Source organism: Cydia fagiglandana, chromosome 18, assembly GCF_963556715.1.
Source record: "Cydia fagiglandana chromosome 18, ilCydFagi1.1, whole genome shotgun sequence".
NCBI lineage: Eukaryota > Metazoa > Arthropoda > Insecta > Lepidoptera > Tortricidae > Cydia > Cydia fagiglandana.
Window position 1 is genome coordinate 2,328,749 of NC_085949.1, and position 14,210 is coordinate 2,342,958.

Genomic DNA, 14,210 nt, shown 5'->3' on the forward strand with positions numbered 1-14,210 from the left:
GTTGCCGGGTTATAAGAGCACGGAAATATAGACGCCGGCAAGGAATTCCATTCCTTGGCAGTGCGCATAAGGAAAGTAGAAGCAAAGCGCTTAGTGCGAATTGGCGGAATATCTACCAAGTAAGGATGGAAACCGGCCGTGCGTCTAAAAGTCCGATGGTAGAATGGGGACGGTGGAATGAGCTCGTGTAGCTCTTGGGCACACTCCCCGAAGTGCAACCTGTAGAATACCGACAGGCTGGCGACTTTCCGCCGATGGGCCAAAGTCTGAAGCTTAGCCGTTAGCTTCTTGTCGCCAATCATCCTCCTGGCTCTGCGCTCCACTGAGTCCAAAGCGGCGAGTTGGTATTTAGCTGAGCCATCCCACAGGTGGCTGCAATACTCCATACACGACCGGACTTGAGCTTTGTAAAGTGTTAGAAGCTGTCCAGGTGTGAAGTATCGCCTCACCTTATTTAGGACGCCCAGCTTTCTGGCCGCAGTTTGTGCTTCAGACTCAATAAAGCTGCCGAAGCCGAGGACTGAACTCAGCTCCATGCCGAGGAGTTCCAGGCTGTCGGTAATAGGTACAGATGCACCCCGGAAAGAAGGAGTCAGGTCGAATGGACTCCGTTTAGCGGAAAATAGACACGCCTGCGTTTTGGAGGCATTGAACGTGACCAGATAATTATATTAAAAGAAGCGAAAAGACAGAACAGAGACAAATTTACTTTCATTTTACAAAGTAAGTAAAATCTCGAGAAACCGAGCAATCTAGAAAATAACCGAGAGCAAGAGATCTCTACCTTTTTAATATATAATTTGAAACTGGATCAAACTAACGTAATCTTGCCCTCGGATTTAATGTTATCTAATGATATAATCAAATTCTTAAAGGGCGATATCTTTTTATAACCTCCAATGAGTAAACGAATTTATTTACGATTTTTATATATGTGGGTCTATAACGTATTACTTTTATGATAATGCTTTCAGTTTCAGAATAACTAATATAACATGACTTAAATTACGCAATTCTACGTTTTCCTGTTACGTAGAACACGTTTATAATTAATTAAATAATAAGCAATAGCGATTCTATCTTAAAGACAATTGTACGAGTATAATATCGGCGTTTGGTAATACATAGTTCAACAAGAAACGACATTAATAGGTCAGTGACAGCATATGACACACTGACACAGACGTCTGCAACACTTAAGTAAACCAAACTCAGACGCATACCAAATGTACCATATCATAAACGCAAAAGAACTAAGTTAACGCTTTAAACAAAGAAGCTCAAGACGCCGCGGTTCGGAAATGATGTTAGGTACGCAGTCTGAGGAAGGCGTCGGGGGGTGGGGGCCGAATCCGCCGCGGGGTGACATTGCGAGAGCGTCGACCGCTCGCCCGCGCCCGACCTACGGCACGGCCTACGTCCCGCCGCGGAAAACAAGAACGTTGGCGTCTAGAAAACATCTACGGGGCTGCAAATAGGTTTTCATGTAACACAAAAATTTTGAGAAGATTAATTTCTGCTAATAGAATTTTTCTATGAACTAACCTAGCTTAACATAAATCATCTTGGTAATGTGTAGGTGTCTAACTAAATGTAAATGTCTATATTCCTATTTCAGTCGCAGACGAAGGAGGAGCAGTGAACTACAGACCTATTAAAACGAAGCAAAGTTTAAACCACGAAATTAAAAATATGAGGGCAGAAAAAGTTCAACAGCAATTCGACGAGCCACGTCTAGAAACATCTAAATTTCAAATGACTAGAATAAATTGAATACACAAACATTGGTACGCGATTCAAATCAACGAAAACAAAGTGTCCTATGAAGTAAGCGATAAAAACGTAAACAATAAAGAAAAAAATAAATCTAATCGCAATCGCAAATGTAAAATAAAATAAAATCCAAGCGTAAAAGGATTAAAATGTTAAATAGGTTCTCTTCTCTGGAATCTCGGTCTCATAACGCGACATTACGCAAGACAACGTTGGACAATTTTACCGCAAGGCAAGGACGATACAATTTGTTTACAGAACGCGACGACGTGCCACGGCGCCACGCGCTTTTAGATTTAAAACAACGCTGCACGTGCGGGTTACATAAGGGCGACGGAAAGGAATGTTGCCTTGATAAAGAGTACTTCACGCTCGTTTGTAAACATAATTTTGCTAATAACAATCGGCAATTTGACATCGTTTATTGCGTTCCTGACGCAAAGATTTGATTTACGTTTAGTAAATTATCCGAAAATAAGCTTTGATTTTATGTCTTCGCCGTTTTTCACTCTCTTTTTATCTCAACGGAATTCGAAACAGGACGCCCATTCAGCAAATCGGGGCGAGGCCCAAAAAATCTAACTAAATCAATTCTGTGAATCTCGACTGCATGACAAAAGATCGCCGACATTTCTTATGTATTCTGTGTCAAAATTACGATTTAAAGCTTCGCCAACAGCAGTTTGGCCAAATGCGGTGTTTTAAAGGGAATCTCTCAAGGCAACACCATGTGCCACATATTGTATGTGTTTGTAATTATTTTACAGAAGCTAGTATGTATAAGTGGTATTTTTCGAGTTTGTAAGCCTTGTTTACAATTTATGTATTATTTAGCTGTATTGTATGCAGAATTTTAAGAAGATCATATACAGAGTGGCCAATAAATAAGTGCATTCCCGTTGCCAGGGAGGTTTTGGGTTTTGGGATATACCTACTGAGAGTACTGAGCAACTTTTATTATGGGACCAACCCCGAAATTGCGAAAAAAAAAATTACCCTCCCATAGAAATTAGACCAGCCAAATATATGTTATACATATTATATGCCTCAAAGTTTATCTCAAATAGACGTTTAATTTAATAATAACGATATGCAAGTGTTTAAAATTCGACAGAAAAATGCTAATAAAGCACCATAGGCGGAATTGATCATCATAATTTCGCTATAAATGTCTAGACAAAGACATCAGTCAGAATTTGCAATAGTACATGTACAATACCAATGATTCACGCTGCATTGCATTTAGTTTGTATTTAAATTAGCAACTGAACAAAAGAGTGGTAAATATTGTTACGTAAACTGGTTTGTAATTTAATCAAATAATCTGTAGCTAACTTCATACAGCTGAAATGTATTTGCATTCACGCTTCTCAAAATGTGACAGAGCGGCGAGAAGTCGAATAAAACGGATACTGTCAGACATCCCGGAGCTGATTTGAGAATTGGATGATGTCTTTAATTTCCAGCCGGTGGGATTGAGCTTTTGAACAATCAGGTAAAATAAAATAAAAAACCCTTAATCGCTTCCCTAGACATTTCTGTTAAGGGATACTTAATAAACAATAGAAATACATTTTTCAAGCGCTTCGACCACAGATCAGAAATGTCAATTAACTCATTCACGAAATATAAACTTAACCTACTTATCCATAACACAGAGAGACAGGAATAAATTCCAGTCACTTGAAATAACATATGGTGCTGACGTGAAACGTTGCAGAATGAGATGATGATGACGTAAAATAGAAAAAAGATATTGAACAGAAAGAATCAATACTAAGGCAGCTAAATATAACGTTGAAAATAATAGAAATAAAAGTGCCACAGAAAGACATATAGAAGGCAGAGACAGAGAGAGAGAGAGAGAGAGAGAGAGAGAAGTTCAAGGGATTAGCTGCAAGAGATCAATAAAAATAATTGGATAACCTAAAAAATTGTACTATACATGATCAGATGAAGATAACAATCATAAGTGTGTTGAAGGAACACCGCCAATATTACAGGATACCTTTCAAGATATTCACAAGAGACGACACGTACTAGATCCATTCTAGATACGTTATAGTTTAGATATCAACTAGTTCTCTTTTGCAGCGCAATTCGGGCAACCAATGTCACCATTACGTTGGATAGAGTAAGATATTTCATCATCATCATCATCATCTCAGCCATAAGACGTCCACTGCTGAACATAGGCCTCCCCCTTGGACCTCCACTCGTACTCGTAAGATATCTATTAGTTGTGAATTGGATCTCTAAGTCATATCCTGTGGAAATTGTTCAAGAGTATCTCCAGAATTACGCAAATGTCAAATTTGACAGGTTAGATCTTAAACATATCGTTATCGTATCTTGGTGATGTCTAAAAGATATCTAATAGATGTCTATTACAAAATCCGAATCGGGTCCATCTACTGTACTAAAAATAATTAAATATGTGACGTAATTTAATAGTTTAAAAGGAATAACTGTCACCGAAGCCTATAATTTATTTTGTGCAATATATATAAATAGCGTTATTTATGTAACAGCGAGGTCAAATGTTATCGCGCCAGTATCCAGCAGATAGTGTTGGTAATTGTCAACATTGTAAATACGTACTGTTTTGTACAAATGCTGAATACTCGTTATCTGTTTCAAACACGTTTAATGAAATAATTTTCCGTTAGATGTCGGCTTTTACTTCAGTTTTGCCAAACATGTCGAAATAATTATCATTATTTCTAAGCCGTATTATTAAAAATGTGATGTGAGAATGAGAGCCATTTATTCTGAATATGGAAATTAATGAACATGTGAAAGAATCGCCAAGTAATCTTCTTTAATTGGGTTGTAGGTCAAATGACAGGGACTTTAAAAACTAGGTCATATCTAAAGACTAAGGTGGCCCAAAACCCCCAAACTCTTTGAGAGTACAATATTGATAACGCTCGTGAAGAGAAGCTAACCTGCCTCTCTATCGCTCGAATATGCAAGTCTAGAGAGGCAGATAACGAAATTTCGTGTTTTGTGGTAGGCCCTCTGACCACAACAACACGTTGTGGAGAGAAATAAACCTATCAGCTCTATTCTAAATTTAGAATTATTATCTTCATTGTTGTTTTACCTGTTTGTAATGAGATTCATTTATTTATGTATAAGTATTTATCACTATTAGCACAAAAATAGAAAACATAATCTAGGTACTTTGGTCCACACTGGGTAATTGTACTCCTAAAGTTTTTATATATGAAAACTATATCATTTAAGTGTTACAATATGGCAGTAGTGTTGGTCTACTTTATATCGGCATATCAACAATATCAACATATCTAGAGTTAGCCCAAGATATGTCTTCAACGTCTTTGATAGCACACGCAGTGCAAGTGTCATTAATACGACATAATTTCATAGAAGGTGTGCTATCAAAATCGTTCAAGACTTCTCTTGCTTCAACTCTACCACAATATAATTATAACAAGACCGAAGTGATCTCATAAGTGTTCCGTGAACAAAGTTTTGTACGGAACACTAAAAAGTTAATTAGATTTTGGAACAAATTTTGGTACTATTTTACGGTAACTAAACGTCGATTATTGTAATGTGATCCAGCTAGGTTTTTCCTTGCCTACGTCACGTCTGCCTTTCAAGTTCAATGTGCTTTTGTCCTATGGCAATGTATTCTTAATGTCGTTACTAATTCAAAGATCAGTCCCATGAAACAATAGCGGTTATTTATGGAAGACATAACGTAAGGTGACAACCAAAACTCAATAATAGGGTACGGATTTACGCAAGTACCCGAAAAAACTGATTTTACTAGCAGGCTATGCCTAGTATGAACTTCATTGGACATATCGCAAACGCGAAATTTCGGTACACTAGGGGTTTTCTAATAGTTAGTCAAATCTGTTACTTTTTTCAAATTATTAAAACGATTAGCCAGTATGGAATTTATATGAAAACAGAGAATGTGACGTCACAGGCAAATCACCTACTTTTGTCTCTCTACTCTATCTATCAGATTTATTAAATAGACATTATGTAAAAAAAATACTGCTGTTTAGGTTTTTCTAATAATTTTCTGGGGTGTTATTTTGTGCATGGTGTGAAGTAATTTATATTAAATAATACAGGCAAAATCCCTAACAAACATCAACCTTGTTCTGGTACTACAGTTCAGTCAGTATGGCTCTGAATTGTGGTAGTAATTAGTGAGTTTCAATTGTGACGATAAGTACATTAAATTAATTGTCCATTTTCTAGCATGCGAGTGTAATACTTACAGCTTTTTCTAATCCAGCTGTATCATTAACAGCTACAATCAATATGATTAACAATTGTATTAAAAATGTATTTAAGTACTCTTTGACATGCCATAGACAGTTCAATGATTGATTTAAATGCCCATATTGGGATACCCTCCTCCAATTGAGGCGGGATTTAAATCTTCTCGGGGCAGAGGTGTACGTAGGGTTTCTGGTTTCTCGACCTTTTTAATTTCTCGAGGCACGGGAATTCTCGACCAAGATTTCTCGAGTTTCTCGAGAAATTTTGAAAGCTCCAAAAAACACCATGCTATTTTTTTTTTTGCTTTTTTACACATCAGACTCGTAGAAATCGTAGGTGAGATCAAGAATTAAACATATGGTATGTTTTTAGTCACCATAAATTGCACTTAATAATCAAAAATACAACAAAAAAAACTATTGGTGCAGGCGTACGCACCGGCGATGTGTTATGCTATAGTGTATTTCTTTAGGTATTCAACAAAATGTAAGCAAACCATAATTTGGTATTTTATTAGGCAGCAATCATCATCTCAGCCATAAGACGTCCACTGCTGAACATAGGCCTCCCCCTTATGGGGGGTGAATGCCATAATCGCCACGCTTGGCAGGCGGGTTGGCGATCGCAGTCGAGTACACCGAATTTGAGGGACGCTGCTGCCCGTCCACCGGTGGTATTGGACGTAGTTTAAGGACATACCCGGGTCCAGCAATATGCAGCAATATTCAAGTCAATAAATTTAACTCAATGTGACAAAACTTACAGAAGTTTTACTACGTAATATTAATTACTCGTACTTACTCAACGTAACAATAAAGCTGCTAAAATTGTAATATTTTGATAATAGGAATATATCGGGATGATTTGATTTATCAATCGTAATTCCGTTTTGTAATATTTGTTATTACACTTATTACATGGTCCTATAAATTGAAAAACGCTTTAAAATCGTAAAATTTTAAAGCGTTTTTCAATAAAAAGACACTACATGAAAGTCATGAATTATGATAGTCCAACAGTTTCAAAACATGAAAATCGGTTAAAGCTAGAACGATAGGGCGCATCAAGGTAGTTTTTTATTTGGTTGGCAATAAATGTATTAAGTGGGTTCCTAAAAAAACATTGTTCATATTTATTTAACTACCTAAGATAGTATTTTATACAATCGTGATATAATAGAGAGCTTTTCAGTCGAGTACCGTGTTTAGGCAACGAAGCTTGCTGAGTTGCCTAAGTTAGGTACGAGATTGAAAAGCTTGATTATATCACTATTGTATACAATACTTTATCTACGAGCCAAAAAAAAAAATACTTTAAACTAGTAGAATCATACAAACAAATCAAACCAAAAGTATTCACAGCTAAGATACGCGAGCAGCCGCGATACCTTAATACTGGTACGCGCCCCCGCCGCCGCGCCCGGCGCGTTGGTCAACGACACCTTCTCGTAACTCATGAGCCCTGGTACTTGCTCCGCGCTAAATTCAATTTTTAGACAGTTGTTTTCTCGGTTTTGGCCACCGTAGCCTATGGAGACTAACAAGCAACACTAAGTGGTTTTCGTAGTCTATGGATGTTGCTATTTTAAGGGTGTCACATGCTCGTTTCTGACTTATGAACCAATTGTTTCTACTATACAACCTAAAATAAATAATTAATTTGAGCTATGGTTTTGTTTCGTCCTCTCGATCGCGGAGAGCTGTGATTGGTCAATTTCATTATAGTTGACTAAACTGTATCGTAATGAATATTATAGTTGAGTTGGGAGCCCACACATTAAAAATACCCAATTGAAGTTTGGTATATGAAATCTTAATTCAAGAATTATAGTCGACGAGTAGATAAAATACATTATAGACACATCATGTGTTATACGCGTGTTTTCTTTTTACTTATCACAAGAGATTTATTTCTCGAGTTCTCGAGGCATTGAATATTTTTTTCCCGTCTCGACTTAGGACAAATTTCTCGAGATTTCTCGCCTCGGGAATTCTCGAGCAGAAACCCTAGGTGTACGGTTGGAGCCGGTAAAGGTTTATTTGACGTTCATAAGCGCATTGTAATATGCCTACTTGAATAAACTATTTTTTATCTTTATCTTTTATCTTTAACAGTGTCAGTGAAATTGTTTTTTTAATTATTTAAGAGAGGGCTTTATTGTCAGTTATAATTTGAATAATTGTGCTGTAATTTGAATAATTGTAATTATGTTACTGCTGAATAGTAGGTACAGTCACCAGGCAGGCAGGTTACACAACGAAGGCCGCAAAAATATCAGACACGATCTTATTTGTAGAGCCATAAGAGCTTGTCACATATTTTTGCGGCCTTCGAATAGTAACATATTATTGCAGGTGACTATTTCGAACATTGCAATATTGTACGAGCAGCAAACGTTTTCGTACAAAAATAAATTAGGTACAGCCAACAGCAGAAGTTGTTAAGCGGGTCAGTTGTTCAAAATGATCTTGACGCGACTTTATTGTTAAGAGAATAAGAGCGTGTCAAAGTATTTTTGAACACCTCGCCTGCTTAGCAACTTCTGTTGCTGGCTGTATGTTTTGCTTATATAAGATGTCTGTGTTCTTTCTTTGGCAACAATTAAGTAGTTTTTTTATTTACCAGTCTTAAGTCGACTTTGCTCACACTTGCCTTTTTTTGTAAATGCATCTGTTAGCCTTGATAGTTTTAAGGTGAATGCACCGACGTCCGCAATGACATACATATATCTCACTCTTATTTACACACACGTGCATTTTTGCATAACATTTACGCTTTTAGGTATATCAGTATATGACGGTTCTATATTGAGAAATAATATGTCTGGAAATGCCAGATAGTTATATAGATACTATTTGTTACGAGTTTTTATTTAGTGGAGGGTGGGGCTGTCCGTATTTACTTACCTAATCATAATTATAACGCCAGATTCGCTAGGCAAAGGACCATGGGCAACTTTGTATGGAGCCTTGCCCCAAAACCAACAGAGTTGAGAGTTAAGTAGGTCATTAGATAGGTACTTTTCTGTACTTCATTTCGTTCTATGGGCACCAAGCGGAATTCCATTGCAGAACTGAGATATTGGTATTTTAGCCAAAATGTCGTCACCCTTATTACCTAGGCATCAGGGACCAAGTAAGTAAAATAATTGCTGCAGGGTAGATGTTCGCGCACCGCCGGGCGAGCACACTGAATGATTTGCCGCGCTCGCCCGGCGGTGGACTCTATTGCCTAGGTAATAAGGGTGACGACATTTTGACTAAAATACCTGTATCTCAGTTCTGCAATGGAATTCCACTTGGTGCCCATAGAACGAAATGAATTACATAGAAAGGCCTATTTATTTATTTATTTAATCTTTATTGCACAAAAGAAAAATCTTATAGTAGTAAAAGGCGGACTTAATGCCATAAGGCATTCTTTACCAGTCAACCTTAAGGCTAAGCAGAGAGATTGTGAGCGGTGCTATAATTACAACAGCAAAAACGAACAATAAATTACGTATAACATATGTATTAATTACCTATACAAATATACTATAATATATATATATATATATATATAAATAAATATATAAATAACGACGAAACATATTATCAAACTAATAATACACTAAGATTTTTTCATTCTGCTAGCAAAGAAAGCACGTACGGATTTTTGACCTATCTAATGACCTAACTCTCAACTCTGTTGGTTTTGGGGCAATTTTGACGCATCGTCAGGCCTATGGAACTCTCCGCGCGAGCTCGGTTTAATACCTACGAATCCGCTCCCGTTCACGGTAGAAAAGCAAGCCAGTTGGTTGCCACACGCGCTCACGTACGCACGTCACCGCGCGCCGCACCGCACTGTCATTTTTTACGATAGTTACAAGCTACGTAGTAGGTACCTACCTACTATTGAATTTCTTTAATTGTATTCATGGGGTTTATATTATTTTTCTTTATTGTGTAACATTAATCTCTATCTGGTTTTAAATTACACGAAGTTTTAAAATAATTCTTGCTGGGATTATTGCGCGGTTTATAAAACGGCGTAAACACTGCGGTTACTGCAGGGACATATGACCTTTTAAAATGACTATTTCGCAAACACGCATAATCGGAATATTAGGTATAATTTAAGATTTAGCTTTCCTTTTATTTCACTCCGCTGTTTAAGTAGGTATTTATTTATCATTTCTAAGCGTCAGCAACCCTAGCGTTGTGCCGGTGCGCGCGGTGCGGGGAGCGGCGCGTTGAAGGTCACTCCATTGTATTTTTGTGTAGGTACCAAAACGGTAGGTATTTGCGTTTTGTTTGAGAGAAAAGTATCTGTTCGTAAGAACTATTATATAATCTGTGGCATCGTCCTTTAAGCAACAAATTACAGTGAAACCTGGTTAAGTGGGACCTGGATAAGTGAGAAACCTCTATAGCTGGGACTCATGGTGCGGTCCCGACACTTTAGCACTGAATTACCTCTGTTACTGAGAAAAAACGAACCTCTATAACTGGGATTCGTTGTTGTGATTTTATAGTCACATTTACCTCTATAATTGAGACAGAGAGTGTATTTTACCTCTTTTAGTGAGACTATATTTATAAGATTACATTATCCTAATTGTTTTTTAGAATTTATAGGGAATTGACTTCTGTATCTGAGATAACGTCAATCTATGACCTCTCTAACTTGGACTTCATTGAACAATTTCCGTATTCTTACTAACTCTTAGTCTATCCACAAATTCCGCATTTGCCTAAAAAAATTAATTTTCATTTATTAAATTTCTAATACGCAATGAAGTCCGGACTTCATTGCCGTATCAAATTTAATTTAATTTTGAAATATCTATCCTTTGGAGAATCATTCAAAATAAATTCAAAGAAATATTTAAACAGAGTTAAAAAATATTTAGGGACAAGGATTATTTTACCTTATTTATTTTTAAAGATAATTACTAAATACATACCTTATTAACCACCTCTATAAAAGAAATATACTCTATTCTCACCTCTATTAATGGAACCCTCTGTAAATGAGACAGAAATTTATTTGTACCTGGCTAACTGGGAGCCTGTGTAAGTGGAAAACCTCTTTAAGTGAGACAAATTTGCTCGTCCCTTGAGATCCCACTTATCCAGGTTTCACTGTATCTTGTATGTATGCCATCAGATATATCAGAGCGGAAAAGGTGCTCACAAATATCTGAAGACGTCTTCGGAGACGAATTCGTAACCTATATTGTAAAGGTCTATAGTTTGTCAAAGGACTGTCTCATTTCAATCATAGACAGAGAGAATCATACTATCTTTGTCTTATACTAGTACTAGTACCCAAAAGAAAAAGATTAGTATAGTTTTCCTACTTCTTACTGACTTACAAATTGATTTGACCAACTATAGTTTATATTTTATTAATTTGTGTAACATAGAGGAGCCAGTTGCAAGCAAAATTACAAATATTGAAACTAGAAAGTGGGAAAACTCCATGCCTTGTGTGACATTCGAACTCTTATACGATCTATATACTGCCATTAGTCTTGTCATTACTCTCAAGTAGGTAAGTTAATGTCATGATTAATAGGGAATACTTATCACACAAAACTCTGCGTAGAGGGCGTCACTAACTCAATCACAAGGCCTACCGTGAAACACGACAGTCAAAAGTTCGGTTTCTGCCTCTCTATCATTCTTGCTTATTCGATCGTTTCGCGGTAGGCCACCTGTAAACAAACCGCCTTGATGCATCAATGTCATAGTACAAACTTGTCAAAAAACTGTTTAAGGCGTAATAGTATGTATAAGTTACTCTATGTAAAGATAGTCTTTATTATTATTATTCCCAACGTATTGGAAATTGGAACGGGGTATAACTATTTTATTGTCAATTTAATTATTACTATTTTTCCAATGTTTACAATGATACCTACTTTTAATTGTACATATTTCTGACATACCTGTTGTATAATAATAATGTAAATTACGCATCTGTGACAATGTATGATCAATACAAATAAAGAATATGAATATGAATAATATGGTTTACTACAGTATGCAACTAGTTACCTAATAACACCTCTTAAGACTTAATGTAACGAAAATCGCATGGGAGTTCTTGCACCGTTTAAATGAAGCAAACGGTCTACAGTGTAATCTTGTCATTTACTTAAATCTCCTCATATTTCTACGAGTAAACTAAGCGATATAAGAATAAAACTTGAATCTTACTTCATCCTTTATCAGATCCCCATTCTTCATCAAATCCAGGTTAGCAAAATTAGAGAAAAGCCAGCTGTCGTCGACTGTGCACATTGTGGTAACTTCACTAAGAAACAACGCAATGTTCCAAAATCTGTTCACTTTTCTTACACTCCTTTACTCAATAACTGTAATTTTGCCGACTTTATTCCAAATTCAAAAGTCCGATTTATTTTTTTAATTCCGTCTGAGCAATAGCAAAAATAGTAAATTAAAAACAAATATGCGCAAACCATAACACCGAATTTACGTTTACGTAGCACGCGTTCCAAATACAAACTCCTACGTTATCGTGGTACAAATTCTAAACCGACTATAAGCCACAGCCACGCCGCGGCGTCCACGCACTGTCAGACGTTCACGCAATGCGTGCGCGCCGACCACGCCTCCCCCCACCATCAGGCACGCACTCCGGCATTGGTCCCTCGGTTATAACGCCCTTATACCCTTGACATTAAAGTTGGGATTTCGGGGCGTGACTGAGTTGCAGTTGCACATCATGCACACTTTTATAACGATCGCTTTAAAGTCGAGGTTCGCGTTGTTTTCGATGCACCAGTTAAAGCCCTTTGCGCTATTCCGATTGGCTTATTTTCGATGGACCAATGATATGGGGTATTTTCCGCTGACGATCCCTATTGGCGCCGGCGCATGCATTTACATTTTCCTTTATATATTTTCTGCTGTCGCAAACATGAGTTCGAGGTTATCGTTAGTTCATTAGAGATGTGTTTTATTATCTTAAGAAAATAATTGGTTATAATTACTACCGCGTATATAAGCAACGGTTTTAATGAGATTTGACGTTTGTACTTATCAAATTGCTAATGGTTTTAATATAAAATAGTATGGTACTTCCATACTATCAAATTGCTAATGGTTTTAATATAAAATAGTATGGAAGTATTTGATCCAAACCAAACACTAATTATAAGTCAAATTATTTAGGTCATTGACATAAAAATATATTTTGTTGTGTCTGAAAATAATGTCAATAATATAAGCTGCCGACGTGATAAAAAAAAGTAGGTAGGTAGAGAGGCCCTGCCATCCACATGGTCAACTTACTAATCTAACCCTTATTGCAAAGATACAAGCTCCACCATCGGTTAATTAAGTTTGCTGTAAGGTCAATGTAGAGAAAACCGGCATATAAAAGACCGTCAAAGGGCAAGTAGGTACTCTCGTATTCGTAAGGTACGTACTACGTCGCTCAGACAGTCAGAAAGGAAAAGCTTCACTACTGCTCTACCGATAGTACCGATCTTATGTTAGTGGAGTATGTGTACATTGTACAAACGCAGGAGTTGACAGCGACATAAGAGCTAGTAGACGGTCTTCCCTTAAGCCCTATTTAAACAGATCAACTACTTGCATGCGATTTTCGTTACCATTTCGTTACATTGTGGTATATGGTCGATCGACTGAATTCATTATACTTTACTCTGTATTTAGTAATGTATCGAATGTTACATGCAAGTTCTCGCCGTGTAATTGTGGCATTATAGACGGTCTTCTCCACATCGTTTCCCGTTAGTGTGGCCCTGGCTTTACAAGTGTACGTTTTCTGCGTGAAGTCAGTGCGGCAGTTGCGCGTGAGTGAACGCAGACACATTGGTATTTCACGCCTATTACTAATCTTACAGTCAAGGCGAAAAGCCATACAAAAACGAGAGACATATATCCTAAACATATTGTTGTAAGCGATTTTGATAAAATAAAAGCTTTTTACATAACCATGCACTGAGAGAAAAGTACAACAAAAATACACTTAGAATTACAAAAATAAACTTAATCCGGGGACAAGGAGAGTTAACTAATAGGAACAAATTGACTTTTGCAATTTCTATTAGTTCTTGCAATTTCTATTATCTGTTTGTTGAAATTATATTTGGGATTACTGAGCTGTTTGTAGAAATAAATAAACTT

General features: G+C 36.9%; 1 protein-coding gene across 1 annotated transcript in view; it reads right to left on the bottom strand.

The window, feature by feature from the left end:
• The window catches only part of LOC134673269 (steroid hormone receptor ERR1), a 50,280-nt gene extending 37,920 nt beyond the window's left edge, over positions 1 to 12,360 (bottom strand). Inside the window, exon 1 of the mRNA XM_063531234.1 lies at positions 12,252 to 12,360. Coding sequence (XP_063387304.1) covers positions 12,252 to 12,335 — 84 coding nt within the window. The 5' untranslated portion in view covers positions 12,336 to 12,360. The remainder of the gene's footprint in view (positions 1 to 12,251) is intronic.
• Positions 12,361 to 14,210: the final 1,850 nt, after the last annotated feature.